The 17,152-nt window shown below is 40.9% G+C and overlaps 1 protein-coding gene across 1 annotated transcript in view; it reads left to right on the top strand.

Moving 5' to 3' along the window:
* Positions 1 to 17,152, top strand: part of POU6F2 (POU class 6 homeobox 2) — a 377,737-nt gene that overhangs the window by 332,631 nt on the left and 27,954 nt on the right. The window contains exon 7 of the mRNA XM_074945315.1: positions 12,583 to 12,789. Coding sequence (XP_074801416.1) covers positions 12,583 to 12,789 — 207 coding nt within the window. The remainder of the gene's footprint in view (positions 1 to 12,582; positions 12,790 to 17,152) is intronic.

Here is a 17,152-nt window from a genome sequence, read left to right as displayed (position 1 = left end):
TTCCAATTTGACCTGGCAGTCCCATGCAAGCAAAAAGACTTTGCAGAACTAGTATGGTACTTGCAGAAACTGTGGATGACTTGCAGAAAACTTCAGGCCACTTGAAATATCCATTCTCTACTCCTAGAAAATTGGTACCCAAGGATGGGCCTGTGAAATCCAGATGAGTTTGTTCCCAGGGAGCAATTAGCCAGTTCCAAGGATGAATTGTTATTCACCAAGCCAGTCATATTTTGCATCTTCTGACAGCCAGAACAGTCCTTCGCTAACTGTTCTCTGTCTGTCAGTACCTAGTCACCAGACATACCCTCTGGACAATGTCTTCATCTTGACTACACCAGAGTGCCCTGTATGCAGCTGTTCCGGGACCCTTGTCTGTAGTTTTGTAGGAATGATGGCATGAATTCCCCACATCAGACGACTTTGAGCAACTGTGATTTCATTCCTCTGGTGGAAGAATGGCTTTATACTCTCCACTGGGTCTGTCTTCCAGTCTTTTAAGATAGCTTCATATACCTCTGCTAAGGTAATGTCTTTGCACATTTCTTGTTTCAGTATCAGCTGAGTAATAGGAAGTATGCCAATCAGTGCCACATTGAACATTTCAAAAGCTGTAAGTTCATCTTGTTGCATGGAGCTTGTATCCAATAGTGCTAGTCATGATAACCCGTCAGCATTACAATGTTGATCTGTTCCCTTAAATTTGACATCACAGTTATAGACTCCCCCCCCAAAATAAAGCCCACCTCTGAACATAAGTAGTGGCCATTTCTCGAATTCCACTTTTTGGGTTAAAATGGACAAGGGTGTACGATCTATCATAAGCGTAAACTTTCCTACCATAGAGTTAATGTCTAAATTTCTTAACTCCCCAGACCAGACTTAAAGACTTCATGGTCTATCTGGGCATTGTTGTGTTCTGCTGGACTCAGGGATCTGGAAGCAAAAGCAATAGGCTGTTCCTGACCATCAGGTATCACATGGGAGATCACTGCTCCAATTCCATTGGGTGGCAGATCACATGCCAAGGAGATTGCTAGTTCCAGGTTGTAGTGAGTTAACATTTGCAGCTTTGCCTTCTGGCAAGCCTCTTCACATTGCTTAGTCTGTTTCCAGCATTTCCTTTTCTGAAGCCACTGATTCAGTGGATACAGCACTGTTGCTAGATTTGGCAAGAATTTATGAATTTAATGAATCTGATGAATGAACGAACCTGTGACACATCTTCAGGGTAAAGTGCCCTCGTAACTACTTCAACTTTCTCTGGTGATTTATGCAGTCCTTTTGCATCTATGATGTGTCCACAGTATGTAACCTGAAGAACTGTGATGCAGTGAACTAGACCCAGAGGCCCCCTGCTGGAGGCCTCACGGTCTGACCACACTGTTTCTTAGAGAGGAGCAGAAGAGAAGTCCTCCACGTGGCCTAGAGTTGTTGCAGGGAATCAACCAATGAGGGAGGTTGCAGGGAGCAGCTAATCAGGGCCTAGCAGACTCACATAAAAGGAGCTGCAGGGCCAGAGTCAGTCAGTTCCTTGCTGGAGCCAGAGGGTGCAGAGGCTTGCTCCTGGCTGGCCAAAGGGAGCTGCAGATCACAGACAGATCAATGCTGGCAGGGACTGGGAAAGCAAGAAAGAGCTCCTGGCTGGCTGCTGGGTCTGAGTAAGGACTGAGCCCAGGGAGGGCTGCAAGAAGGCATGTCTCTAGGGAGGAATCCCTGAAGGTATGGCTCCATACCAGGGATAGGACTATTTAAAGAGTAAGCCCAGGGAGGACTACAGAGATACCAACAGAGGGATACAGGGATAGGCCCCTGGTGGACTGTATACCCCGGAAGGGGTCTGTTCTGTTTCACATACAGACTCTATGTGTGACTTGGCCGGAGGGCTGAGTCACTGAAAACCTGCCTGAGAAACTACAGACAGGGGTCACCACAATCAGAGAGAGTGCAGGCACATGCAGTCAACCAGAAGGAGGCAGTCATGAGAGGTGGGGACCACCCCATTATAAGAGCTCACATTTATCACAGTTCACCTGTAATCCGTATTCTTCCAACCTTTTGAAAACTTGTGCCTCATTCTTCAAATGATCCTCATCACTGGATCTGGTGCCAATGATGTCATCTAAATATCAGCTACAGTATTCCTTGGAATACATGATCCATCACCCTCTGCCAAGCTGCAGAGGTGGATGCCACTCCAAATACCACTCAGTTGTACTGGAACGTGCCTTTTTCAGTGTTGATGGTGAGGAATTTCCTCGACCCTTCCTCTATTTCTATTTGCAGGAAAGCCTGAGCTAAGTCCAGTTTTCTGAATTTCTTCCCTCTGGCCAGTGATAAGAAAATGTCTTCGATGCGAGGTAAGGGTTATTGTTCCATCCAGAGTACAGGATTAATGGTCACCACAAATAGTCACCACAAACCCTTACTGCATCATTTATCTTCATGACAGGAACAATGGGAGTTGCCCATTCACTCCACTTAATCTTGGTTACTATGCCCATACCTTCTAGACATTCCAGGTCCTTGTGAGCTGCATCTCTGATGGCAAGTGGTACTTGATGAGCCTTGAAGAGCTGAGGGTTTGCCCCTTCTGGGAGTATGATGTTGGCTTTAATGCCCTTCAGATGTCCAATGCCCTTCTGAAACACTGGCACAGTTCTAAATAAAATCTCTTCCAGCTGCTGTTGTGAGCTAGCCATGGACTTGAAGAGCCTTGATCAGTTGCCAAACCAAGTGAATACTGTTCAGCCACCTTCATCCAAACAATGCTGTTTGGCTGGTCCATAAGTACAACGTTCCATAAGTACAGCCAGCAGTCTGACATCTCCAAACAATGATGAGTTAGTGACAATATTACAAGAGCATTTTGCAGAAAAACCCTTAGAGATAGCTGAGCACTTTAGATTCCATAAGTACAGCCATCAGGAAGATGAAACCATCATGATGCATTGGGCTACACTACAGTTTTGGAAATACTCCCTGCAAGTTGCCATGAGGGATCAGTTGGCATGTGGTATTAGAGATGAAACAACCCAGAAGCATCTTCTAACAACAACCACTTTCGCGTTCAAGAGAACTATGGAGATAGCTACTTCTATAGAGGTGCTGACTGAGAGTCAAAATGAGTTTCAATCAATAGGTAAGAGTGGACACTCTACACACAAATTACATTATATTCCAAGGTGAAAAGAAAAGACAAAGTCACAGTAAATTGCTATCGCTGTGGCAATGGTGGATAGAGTGCAACTGACTGCTGTTTCTGGCCTGAGGCCATCGGCACTGTGGCAAAAAGGGGCCCCTTGAAGGGTCTGCAGGTCCTCCACAAAGAACAAAACACCAAATGACAAGAAGAAGAGACCAGAAACACACCATAAGGTACACGTTTGAAAGCAGAAGCTGAAAACAGCGAGGATGACTTCGCCAAGTTAAGCAATGCATGCCTTGAAGTGTGTATCTGGGAGACACCTGTGGTGAATGGGAAACCCCTTGTGATGGAGCTGGACATGGGTTCAGCTGAGTCTGTGATTCCACAAAAAGCATCCCTGGAAACCTTCAGTAACAGCAATTAGGAATGGACTGACATTATGTTAAATATGTACACAGGAAAGAAAATCACCCTGTTGGAAGTACACATGGTAAATGTACAGTGCAATAGTCAGTGCTCTTGTAATATTGTCACTAACTCATCATTGTCTGGAGATGACAGACTGCCAAGTAGATGGTCTGTCTTGTCATCCATACAATTCAGCAATGCAGCCATTTTCTTCTCTTGTGGAGCATCTTGGAGCGCAAAATAAGCTCCAACCACTCAATGTACATAGGCCAGTCTTCTACTGTGCTGTCAAATGTGTCCATATGTTAATTTTGGTACCCCGTTACGTCACAGCCCGTGAAATTGTGTTTTCATTATCAGTTGTTAAACCAACGCTGCCTCTTTAAATCTTCACAATGCTGCTGAAGCCACCTTACTTGCCTTATCTAGCTATAGGCATATTGTATGCTCCCTTCCTTCCCTCAGTAAGGCTTGCTGCAGGAGAACCATATACTGCACCACACCCATGTCAGCCACCCTCCCCACGCAGCCACACTCACTTACAGGCTCCCGGTACTGGAGGACAGTTTAAACAGCCAGTTATAGCAAATACTTAATCATAACAATAATTTGCAAGCAGTCCGGATGCTGAAATGCATTTGCATTAGCCGTTCATCAAAGAGTTTTAAATGATGAACAGTTTTGCAGAAATCGACAGGTGTGCTGTTCTTAGCACCCAGATATCCAGTTGAATTCAGCAAGTGCCCAGGCACCTCTGGAAATCAAGCCTTTAAAGACTCTTTTGACTAATTTGGATTCCCATAGCAAAAAAAGGAACTACATTTGTTGAATAAACTGTTCCCTGAGAACCAGCTTAAACAGAAACCCTACATAACTTCTGATTTTTATTTGGTCTGTTATATTTCTTTTAAGTTTTTGCTACATGAAAACCCCAACTGTGTTATTAGGGATGTTTGATGAGAAGAGACATTTCTCCAACTACAGACGTGTCTCCTTTAATAGAGCATCATTATATTTGCTTGAGAATAATTTCAGCACATCATTCCTGCTACAATGAAAAACAAAATCTTGTACAGTGTAGTGTTACTGTACAAACACTGCTTGCTAAAAAGAATTGCTGCAAAAGTAGGAACGTGGAATGTCAAACTCAATGTTCCATTATGGTACTTACCATGAGATATATGAACAATGCTCAACCTTGAAAACCATAATTCTTTATATGCAATGACAATCCTGAGATGTACTTTCATAGATACTTGGCTGTAGTTTCATTATCTGATGCCCCATTCTCTGGAAGAGCATTCTGTTGTATCATGTTTTCAAGCTTTCTCAGCCTCAAATGCAAATATGCGTGATGTAAACTATTATCTCTTTGACCCCAGTAGACAGACAGATTCAGTCAGGCTGCTTTAGTTTTACACCCAATCTCTTGATCTTTAAGGAAGTCTACATTAGTGTAACTTACCTACTGAGGAGCCAGAAAAAGGTGCAAGTGCAAAGCACTCATTGACTTGAACTCACATCTTATACCTTCCAGATCTTCAGTGTGCAAAGTACACAATAACATAGACTCCCGTACATACTGGTAGAGTAGATGTAACTACGAATATGGGAATCTCACCTCAAAATCGTCACCCTGCTTTACTCTGTCCCTTACTCTCTCTTTTTATCCTCAAACTACCTACGATCATGGGACAGTGACTATCAGGAAAGAACCCTTCTATTAATGCAAACAGATTCTGAAGGCAATTTATTAACCTGTAGTAAATGCACCATACTGTAATCAAACATTGTGCTGTGTACCATAGATTACAAGAACTTATCTCTTCCTTCCATATTTCATACATACTTATGGTCTTATAGCTTACTTGGAATAATTCAAAATCCTAAAGTTGAAACACTGAAACAAATAGGCACAGATTCTTGGCTAATGAGGTGTCTTGTTATCCTGTTGGTCCTACCATCAGTAGCCTTAAAGTGACTGGCAGATGTTCAGTAACTTAAAATCCCTAATACATTTCACTCATTTCCACTTTTCTCATTCTTCTCTTAATGGGTTGCAGAAAGGTAACCTAAGATAAGATATGTCTTTAACTTGTGCAGCATGATGCTGATGACCCTTCTGATTTTGGTTATTGTCTGAATTTCTATATACAGACACTTTTCTCCATTCAAAAGCTAAGAAAGGAAATGCATTTAGATGATACTTTAACTCCCAATATGTTGTACATTGCAGGAAGCTTAAAAACCTACTTGTGTCTCAGAGAATGAATCATGTGTTGCAATGTTACCTCTTGCAGAGCTTAAGGACTCAGGTACCACGAAGTTGTGATGACCAAAGTTATCTAACTATGTTATGGCCACTGAACTGTTTGCAGAATGGGCCAGCAAAGTATTCATTGGACATCTGATTCATGCCTGAGGATCGTCAAATTGAAGACCAGCTATAGAATGTGCACATTCGTGGATAATCATCTTGCTATACTACCCTTAGTTCAAAAACATTTCACCATCTTCCTGCTAAAAAAATCTGTATCACTCTGAGTGGATGATTTTATCTCAGACATCGTTGATACCAGAGAACTCAGAGGCAATGCAAAGGATTGACAAGAAGCTTACTTGAAGAAAACCTACAGTGATGGATGTTTGGGACTGAGATGATGAAGCTGGAAAGTAATATATTGTATTTTTTGTGCCTTTATATACTGGCTGGCAGTATTTGTTGGTGCTGTTTTGCATTCTAATAATTATAAGTTACTTTTAACTCTACAGATAGCAAAGGTAAGTTAAAGCTGCAGTGGAAATCTAAGGAGATGGAAATTCAAGTATAAGCCAAAGGAGACAACAAATGAAGTCAGCAAGAAAATGCAGACCTTGCCAAGGAAATACAATATGACCAAAGCATTTCCAAGCTACTCTGGAATGCCATTGGTAGGGAGATAATATAATTCACTGTACAGTGGCCATGCAGTGGATTTTATTCTTGCTGGTGTGCATGGCACATCATATTTCTTAGCCAAGCAAGATGGAGAAAATGTGTTATCAGAACGGGGGAGCTGATGGATAGGGTTGTTTTGTATCATTGTTGCTTTTATCTTTTGGCACACATTAATGTCCTTGACACATTACCTTTCAGATGAAGATCTGAAGTGTGGTGTTTCCCTGCATCCAGGCAGATCCACCACAGGGCATGGAAGTGACCGAAGTCACACATATAGCAGATATTTATTCAGTGACACCCAGAGAACTCCTGGTGGGTGATGAAATAGTTCCTGAGGATTACCAGGATGAGATGAGATGTGGGAACTGCTACCACGTATCACTATGTATCTTTGAGAATTAACCAAAGGCCTGGAAGAGGAGGGCTTTATCAGTGCAACATAGACTCATTCACCCCATTCTGTGTAGTCTTTGGCACAGAGCAAACTTGATGGGTCCCTGGATGGGGTGGAGAATGCTATGGATGGATGGGCTAAGAGGCCACACATGGGACCCAGGCATCACATGGGAAGAGAAAGAGCCTACTAGCAACCACACCAGTGTATTCTATAGACACTGTGAGTTAGCCGCTATGTGAGCAATAAATATTTTGCTGCTGGTGGACCAATTTTCCACAGCTGGGGAATGGTGCTCCCTAAGGTACCGATCACCTCTAGCAATTGGGAGCAGGAGTTTGACAGCCAAGAGCACAGACATTTTGACTGCTGCTGTTCACTTCTAGCCATGAGAGCCCTTCTGGCCACTGAGCTTGGTTGCTTGAACCTTGGGAGACTAGCGCAGAGCAAGAGTCCTTTTCTGACAACCTGGTGCAAACCATGATGGGAAGCAACAAGCAAACAGTTTCACCATCTGACAGCTATTGAACTCCTTGTGAGCGCCAGGAAGAATATACAGCATTGAGTTCCACTCCAAAAATAATTATTTCTCTTTTTAAATATTTCTGTTTATTAATAAAGCTGCTTTATTTTCAGTTACACTGTATTGTCTTTTCAGTATTGATTTGGGTTTTCATTCTGTTCTATTAGAGGCCATCTCTCCTCCCTGCCACCAACTTAGCAATTCTCACTACTTTAAGTGTAAGTTTTTCACGCATATTCTTCTTGTGGTTTGGGATGTTAAATGGGTTTTATGTGCATATGATTGTTTTTTAGAACAGCTTTTCCATTGATTAAAAGATCAAAACTGGATACATTTTTCAAGTGCAATGTGACACACTAATAAAGCCAGGCGATAAATGCTTTTGGGCCCTGCTATTGAAAAAAACCTCAGCATTTCCCTTCTTTAATACTTCACAACCAGTTTTCAAAATGAGCAGCAGCATTTGCTTGGAAGCAGCCTTTAGTTTACATCAGAAACAGCCCAATGAAGCCTGGCTTTGCCTTTACTCAGCTGTTTTTGAACAGGGACAAAGGCAGATGTTAAACCGTTCATTTTGCCACAATTTGCCATCTGCCTTTGGCTGTGCTGGGAAGCAGCCAAACAAGGCGGCATGCCTGTTTCTGACTGAAGATAAATGCTCGTTGGAGAAGAACTACTAATAAAAATCCAACACAGGATACATTTTAGAACATAATAGTCACTTTTAAACAAATTTCAAACCCCAATAAATGCAACAGCAGCAATAAGAAAAGATCCACTGTTGGGAAATAAACAACTATTATTATACATTTAAACAAAAACACAGTTCGGTAGCTGAAGTGCAAATATGTGCACAATTAGCCACCCCATCCTACAAGGGTGGAAGCAGCAGCTCTTTGGCTTCCTATCTTTGTGTTAGCAAAATAATTGCAAAAACTTATACACAGTAGCCTAAAGATGCTAAAGGTAGCGTAGCCTGGAGGAATGAGCAAAAGGATTCTCATCCTGGCTCTGCCATTCCGTGGCCTGAGATATGTCTCTTTGTTTCCCCAACTGTAAAATGGAGATAATAATGCTCTCTTATTTTGCAATGGAGACAAAATAATTAATGTTTTTGATAAAACTCAAATACTACAGTGATTTTAAAAAAAGCCCTGAGGAAGTGAATAATTCTGTATTCATTGCAGGCTTTAGAAATAGGTTAGGACCACTAATTGAATGACCAGGATAAAACACTGAATGGCTGACTCATTCCCTGAGCACTATCCATCCTGTGCACTGAGTGAGGCAGGAATCCTGTGGAAAAAGTCGTCTGGGATCATGTAGTTAAAGACTGTATCATAACACCTACGCCTCAACAGGTCTGTGTGCCTAAATGTATAGGGTAGCTCGGTACTATATATCCTTTCCCCACTCTGTTGCTGGCTCTGTGTGTGTGTACAGTGCACAGAGTACAGTAGGGTGTGACACACACTAACGCGTATCGATATCCTTTTGCGTCTGACCTTACAAACTGTCGTCTTGAGCACTGTCAGTCTATAAATGTCCAGCTGCAATCCAAGAAATGCATTTTAAATGTGGGTGCAAACATATCTATTAGTGATAAAGCAGAGCAGCATGTTTTGCTTTCCAGGGATTCAAACCCTCCTGGTTAAAGTTATAGGCCCAGTAGTAACATCTCAAGGCATGTCCTTTACTGACATGGTGAAGTGATGAGATCCCTATGCAAAGTTTCTGCTGATGAAGTGAAGAAGCGTTCTTCTTCCCATTTGTTAACACTTGCTGAAAGTGAAAGAATATATTGTATAGCCCAAAAACCTTCCAGGACATGTGAGCAGGCTGATATGCTATGCTCTGTGCTATCTTAATTAATGATGAAAGTCAGACCCTTTAAAATAGCCTGTGGTCTACTAATTATTCGAATTAATCCCCATCGGATTAATCATCCTCTCAGAGACGGTAGCATAGGTTTCAGAGTAGCAGCCGTGTTAGTCTGTATTCACAAAAAGAAAAGGAGTATTTGTGGCACCTTAGAGACTAACAAATTTATTTGAGCATAAGCTTTCGATGAAGTGAGCTGTAGCTCACGAAAGCTTATACTCAAATAAATTTGTTAGTCTCTAAGGTGCCACAAGTACTCCTTTTCTTTCTGGTAGCATAGGTGCAGCCCAAATGAGGATGCCTGAAATAGTGTGGTCTAGAGAAAGATGCACTGCTGTGGCAGATCTAAGTTCAAAGTCTGACTCTGCCAATCATTTGCAGTTTGATCTTGAGTATGTCACTTCACTTCTCTATCTCAATTTCCCATCTGGTTATTTAACTATCTGCCTTACAGGGATGTAGTAAGGCTAAATTAGATAATATCTGTGCAATGCTTTGAGCATGTAAAGTGTACCCTGGTGTCATTATATAGTTCAAATTGGTGGGTTGAATACTCCACCTGGCCATCCCACAGAAAAGCTAATTCAGGGTGGAACTTTCGCATTCTCTTCTGTCTTCATTTTGAGAACTACAATTTTCCTCTTAATCCCTCTGCTCGTCCCACCCCATGCTTCCAACCCCTGATTTCTTCCCAGAATGTTCAGTCTAAGAAAGAAGGCATGTCAGCGTCACCCTGGACAGAACTGAATGCCACTGAGTTGTATGTCAAGGCACATTCAGTGGAGGCCTTCATTCTTCTCTGTTGGAACTCACATGTGTATCCCCTTTAATTTTCAATAGACCCAAGGTCTTCCCGTTGTCTTGCTGTCCCAGATAATATTTCTGTGATCTGGCCACCAAGCATCTGGTATTCTTATTAAGCAATTTTTAAAGCTATTTTTACAGCAAATTGTGTTAAAACTTATACCACATAAAAATTAATTACACAGAGCTCCTTTGTAAAGCACTTTGAAATCTACAAATGAGATGTACTATATAAGCACTAGGGTGGTATTAGTATTATTTTCCACTGATGTTTTAAAAATAGCTATTGAAGTCAGTGGGATGTGCACCTGTTTATGCTGAAGATAACTTTGGCCATTCACTATCTTGAAAAACTTTTTTTTTTTTTAAAAACGAGCCTCACCTGAGGTGTATTTATGTGCTATAATATTTGTGAAAAGATCCTGCTGCCTTTCAATCAGTACATGTCTGTCATCTTATCTGTATTTCAGTTTTACAGGTATGTTAATATTTCAGGGGATTGCTTACTGCTCTAAGCTCAGGTTTCAAATGAGAGAGGGGTCCGCTCAGTCCTTCTTCCTTCTGAGGTGTCTAACTAGAGTTCAGTGCAGGTTACCATGTGTGGCTCTTTCAGATGAGACCTCAGAAACTGAGACCCAATCTTTTCTTATGGACCTTAAAGACTCTGAAGTGATGGGTAAATTACCCTTATAGTAATTTATGCTCCTCACACCAAAGGCTTTTAAAGTACTAAGTAGTAAAACTAAGTAGCCATGGGATAAGAGGTAAGGTCCTTTCATGGAGCAGTAACTGGTTGAAGAGGAAACAAAGGGTAGGAATAAATGGTCAGTTTTCACAATGGAAAAGTGAACTGGGGAGGGGTCCGCCAAGGATCTGTACTGGGACCTCTGTTGTTCAACATATTAATTAATAATCTGGAAAAGGGGTGAACAATGAAGTGGCAAAGTTTGCAGGCAATATAAAATTATTCAAGATAATTACATCCAAAGCTGACTGCAAAGTGTTACCGAGGGATCTCACAAAATGGCAAACAGAATAGCAAAATTCAATGCTGATAAGTGCAAAGTAATGCACACTGAAAAAAAAATAATCCCAACTATATGTATACAATGATGGGTTCTGAATTAGCTGTAACCACCCAAGAAAGAGATCTTGACATCACCATGGATAATTCTCTGAACACTTCCATGCAGTGCTCAGCATTAGTCAAACAGGCTAGAAGTATGTTAGGAACTATTAGGAAAGAGGACAAAAAAGATGTAAAATATTGTAGGGCCACTACATAAATTCATGGCGTGCCCACACTTTTAGTACTGTGTCCAGTTCTGGTCAACCCATCCCAAAAAGGATACAGTGGAACTGGAAAAGGTTCAGAGAAGAGAAGCAAAGGGGATTAGGAAAATGGAATGGCTTTAGGGTGACCAGACAGCAAGTATGAAAAATCGGGACAGGGGGTAGAGGGTAATAGGTGCCTATATAACACAAAGCCCCAAATATTGTGACTGTCCTTATAAAATCGGGACATCTAGTCACCCTAAATAGCTTCCATATGAGGAGAGACTAAAAAAATTAGCACTGTTCAGCTTAGAAGAGAGACGATTAAAGGGGAATATGATAGAGGTCTATAAAATCACAAATGATGAGGAAAAAGTGAATAGAAAAGTGTTGTTTACCCTTTCACACAATACAAAAACCAGGAGTAACCTGACCAATTTGATAGGAAACAGGTTTAATACAAACAAGAGGAAGTACTTTTTCACACAACACACAATTGCCATGGGCTGTTTTGATGGCCATAAGTACACCGGGGCTCAAAAAAGAACTGGATACGTTCATGGAGGATAGGTCCATCAATGGCTATTAGCCAAGATGGTCAGGGACATAACCCCATGCTCGCGGCAACCCGAAATCTCTGACTGCCAGAAGCTGGGAGTGGAAGACAGGAATGGATCACTCCCTAATTGCCCTCTTTGATACACGCTCCCAGAAGCTCTGGTACAGGCCACTGTTGGAGACAGGATACTAGGCAAGATGGAACATGGTCTGACTCAGTGTGGCAGCTATTTCTGTTCTCTTCGTCCCCTCCAAATTGGGCTCCGTGTCATTTTTTTATAAATGCAACATTTTGCCCATTTTATTAGCCAAATGTCAGCACCTCCCCCCGCATTTTTGTGTTGTGCTGCTTAGTCGTCAGCCAGAATTTGCCTGCTTTTTGCTGATCACTGAAGGTGTGTGTGTGTGTGTGTGTGTGTGTGTGTGTGTGTGAATTCTCACTGAAATCAATAGGAGTCAGGATGCTCAGCACTTTTCAGGTGTAAGCCTATAATGTAGTGAGCAATTTGGGATGAAAAGTGAACTTGTGGGGAAAAAAGGACAGTCTTTGGTTTACCTGATATAAAATGCATATATATAAAACAAGTAATACTATAGAATAAATATTTGTGTTATGTGTAGATTTTCACCTATTGTTTTGTTTCTTGTAGATTATTGGAACAATTCCACTGATGCCTAATCCAGTCCCATCCAATCAGGCAGCAGGAGGAGCTCAGGGCCTTCAAGTGCAGCCAATTACCCCACAGTTATTGACTAATGCCCAGGGTCAGATCATTGCTACAGTTATTGGAAACCAAATACTACCAGTGATCAACACCCAAGGAATAACACTATCACCACTCAAACCAGGCCAACAGGTAAATTATCTATAGCTTCAGTGATTTCAAAAACAGCTGCAACAGAAATAACCATCTGCTCCTTACTCACTTTCATAGCCTTTTTTCAGAGTTCCCTGTTTTGTTACCATTCTGTGTCATGGAATGAAAGGTATATTTTAATTATATTCAGACTCATTCAGGCAGGGGGAAATATTCAAATAAGTAGTTTTGTTTTTCTCTCTTATGAGCAAAGTTCTTCAACCAGTAATGTGTTATTCTGAAAGGAAAAATTGTTGTCTAAAGTTGAATGCAGTGACTTATATTGCAGGCACTTCCATAATAGTTCATTTCAAAAATATAGCAAGTTTCATTTTCCTTTAAAAAAAACCGAGACTATTCACTAACTTGCTCCATTAAAATATATATATGAGTGTATGCACAAAGGAAAACAAGGGAAAGGTTGCAGTGAAAAAATGTCATTCAATATAATGTACCGTGCAATCCACAAATTTCAGGATGGATGTAGCAACCTCATATAGTCCAGAAAAGATTCTGTAGTTCATTAAATCCTTCATGATTGTCTAATGCTTGACAGGCAAGATTAATTAGTTCTTGTCATGTTTGTAAAGAATCAAATGCTGTCCGATCCAAAACCTTTTCATTTGAAAAAGGAAAATCCAAGTGTAGAACAGATCAGTGCAATGATATCACGCTGTGATTGCCAAGAGAAGTCATATTATGAAAGGGTCAGTCATTTCAATGGTCAAGTTATTGTGGTGGTGGTGTTATTGAACCTTTGTATATTTTTAGACACCAATAAGTCTATCCCACACCCTATCCCTACCCCAAATACTAATTAGCTGTCCCATGTTTGTGAGAACTCTAGGATAGAGTGAACTATAAATTAATCTCAACTGTGCCTTGTTTAGCTTGAGATTTAAAAAGCTAATGAATTTCTAAGATGGCTCTTTTCTTAGGTCTCATACCTTTATATGGCTGCAGGGTTCTTTTGCCAGCCTATTCTCTGGGTCATTTAAGGGAGGAATTTTCAAAAGTGCTCAGCATTGGCCCAACTCTACTCCCATTGCAGTCACTAGTAAAACTCCCATTGACTTCAGCGGGAGCAGAGTTAGGCCAATGTTGAGTGTTTGTGAAAATGCCACCCTTAAATGTTTAGTAACAGAGGACTGTAAAGAGCCCAGAGCCCCTGCAGTGGAAAATCTGCATATGGGTTAGGAAATGCAGCAGGTTTCATCCCACGGTTTCCTTCTGCTTGTCCCACTGAGAGGGCAGGGCTTTCCCTCCCTCCAGGAGCAGGCAGGGGGTGAGACTCACAAAAACTGTTGCTCTCCTGGGATATCCCTGGATCTTAGGACAACGATGGAGCACAGAGGCCTGTTAGAGGTCTGAAAAGCATCACAACTCTCTGCCGAGCCAGGTTCCTAAGGAATCCCTGCTGGCTGATGCAGAAGGGGAACCCATTCAAGCTAGAGCTGCTTGTGGTACTAGATCCCGCAAAGTAGGCGAGAAGGGGGTGGATGGCAGTGGAGCCAGGGCCTCATCCCCTCCTCTGCAGTGCTGATGGAGTCAGCCTCACATGGAGAGAAGCACAGTGCCTCTATTAACTGTTGCTAGGTGGTGCGTTGCAATGGGACAGTCCAACAGCTGAAGAGCCACTATCTGGTCTTACCATAGTGTAGGTCAGTATGTAGGATCTGCTACATATTGTACAATATAAATAAAAAGAGTTACTATAAATTGCCCACCAATAAATGAAGGAAACACAGATATATGTTAAATAATGTATTTGCTTCAAGTTCTATTGAGTAGTAAGGTGAATCTTTAAAAGCAAGCAAACGAGTCCTTGGAGGGATTTTATTTTCAAAGGAGAAATAACAAATATTTTTTCAAGATTTATTTAAGTAACAATTTTTCAAAAGATCAGCATCTCCGGGCCCAGTCCCACTGACCTTATTCAGTCAAACTCCAGGATTTCAATGGATTGCCACTAGTAGTTCAGCACCAAAAATATTCCCTTTCTTAAATCTATGGTAAGCTGATGTCGAATGTCCTCCTCAGTGTGAATGTAAAAAAAAAAAAATCGAATACAAAATTACCAGTATATTAAAAATACTATAAAATCACTATTTTGATCGGACCTACAGATCAGAGCTACAGGTGCTCCCTCTACTGGCTCTTCAAGCTTTTACCTGAGGCCCCCAACTGAAGTCAGTGGAGTGTTGACATTGATTACAATTGGAGCAGAGCCGAGGCCTAAGAACCTCGTCCTACAAGTTGATAGTGCTGATGCTCAGATAAAGAATCAAATGAGATGTAACAATACTGGCAGTTGGGCCCTTTGAAAAGTAAATGGGATTGCACAAGCTATAAATCAGTTCTGAAGTTGTCTGTCAGATAACAGGGTATGAACCCGTCTCAATTTTTGGCTGTAGATATGAACCTTCCCACAGGCCAGGGATGTTTCAGTCCAACATTTTGGTTCAACTCATCTCTACTCCTCTGCTATAATGGCTAATTTTCAGAAGAGCTGAGCACCTAACTCCATTTAAACTCAGTGGGAGCCACAGGTACTCAGGATCTTTGAAACTCAGACCCATACTCTATTTGGTAGATAATTTTCAAATTGCTTAAAGTGTATTGGGGAGAAAAATTGCAAACCATTTTTTTAAGTTGTGAGTGTAAAAATAAATCAATGAAGTAAAAATGATGTATTAAAATAGGGTTACAGCCAATCTCAACTCATCATGCAACTTTCCATCCTCTTGAAAACTCGGCAGTTAAGAAAACTCTGCAAGTTAATTTAAATATTTTTCTATTATATATTTTCCCATTGTGAGATAAAAATATATGCAATCCTGTTCAGCATATTCAAAAATAATCTGGAAAAAGGTGGATAAATTTGCAGATGATACAAAACTACTCAAGATAGTTAACCCAAAGCTGAGTGCAAGGAGTCAAAGGGGATCTCACAAAACTGGGCAACAAAATGGCAGATGAAATTCAATGTTGATAAATACTAAGTAATGCACACTGGAAAATATAATCCAAACTGTACATACAAAGTGTTGGGGTCAAAATTAACTGTTACCACTTGAGAAAGATCTTGTGGATAGTTCTCTGAAAACATCTGGTCAATGTGCAGCAGCAGTCAAAAAAGCGAACAGACTGTTAGGAACCATTAGGAATGGGATAGATAATAAAATAGGAAATATAGTGCCACTATATAAATCCATGGTACTCTCACACCTTGAAAATTGCATGTAATTCTGGTTGCCCCATCTCCTAAAAGATATGAGAGACTTGGGAAAGGTACAGAGAAGGGCAACAAAAATGATAAGTATGCAACAGCTTCCATATGAGGAAAAATTTAAAAGACTGGAACATCTTAAATTAGAAAAGAGATGACTAAGGGGGGATATGATAGAGGTCTATAAAACCATGAATGGTGTGGAGAAAGTGAATAAGGAAGTGTTATTTACCTTTTCACATAACACAAGTATCAAGGGTCACCTGATGAAATAAATAGTCATTAGGTTTAAAACAAACAAAAAGAAGTGCTTCTTCACACAATACACAGTCAACCTGTGGAACATGTTTCCAGGGAAAGTTGTGAAGACCAAAAGTACAACAGAGTTCAAAAAAGAATTAGATAAATTCATGGAGGTCCATCAATGACTATTAGCCAAGATGGTTAAGAAGACAATCCCATGCATTGGGTGTCCCTAAGCCTCTGACTTTCCCCCAGGTCAGACTGGCTGAAACCCTGGGGGGGGTTGCCTTTCTCTGCAACATGGGCCATGGGTCACTTGCAGATTTAAACTATGTAAATAGTGATTTCTCTGTAACTTGAAGTCTTTAAACCATGATTTGAGAACTTCAGTAACTCAGCCAGAGGTTTGGGTCTATTTCAGGAGGTCAGACTAGATGATCACAATGGTCCCTTCTGACCTTAAAGTCTATGAGTCTAACTGCCAGAAGCTGGGACTGGATGATGGGATGATTGTCATGTTCTGTTTATTCCCTCTGAAGCATCTAGCACCTTTCATTGTCATTATGGACCATTAGTCTGACCCAGTGTGGGCTATTTTATGTTCTTATCAAAATCATGTATAGGAGTAAAGTCACATGCTATTTTGCTGTGTTTCAGAAAAATTTTCTTTAGACTTTTCCCATTCCATATTTTTATGTAAAATGTACAAAATCAAATTCTGCTCATGGTTAAAGTATTTTTATTAGTAGTATTACAGTAATACAGGGATGCATTGTGTGAGGCCCTGTACATACTCATGTTAAGAGGTTAGATCCTGCCTTGAAGAGCTTACCGTCTAAATGGACAAGAAGAGGGTAGAAGACTGAAAGTATTATCTTCATTTTACAAATG

Source organism: Natator depressus, chromosome 2 (genome assembly GCF_965152275.1).
Source record: "Natator depressus isolate rNatDep1 chromosome 2, rNatDep2.hap1, whole genome shotgun sequence".
NCBI lineage: Eukaryota > Metazoa > Chordata > Testudines > Cheloniidae > Natator > Natator depressus.
The sequence above is the reverse complement of the archived record's forward strand: the minus strand, read 5'-3'. Positions and strand labels throughout refer to the sequence as shown.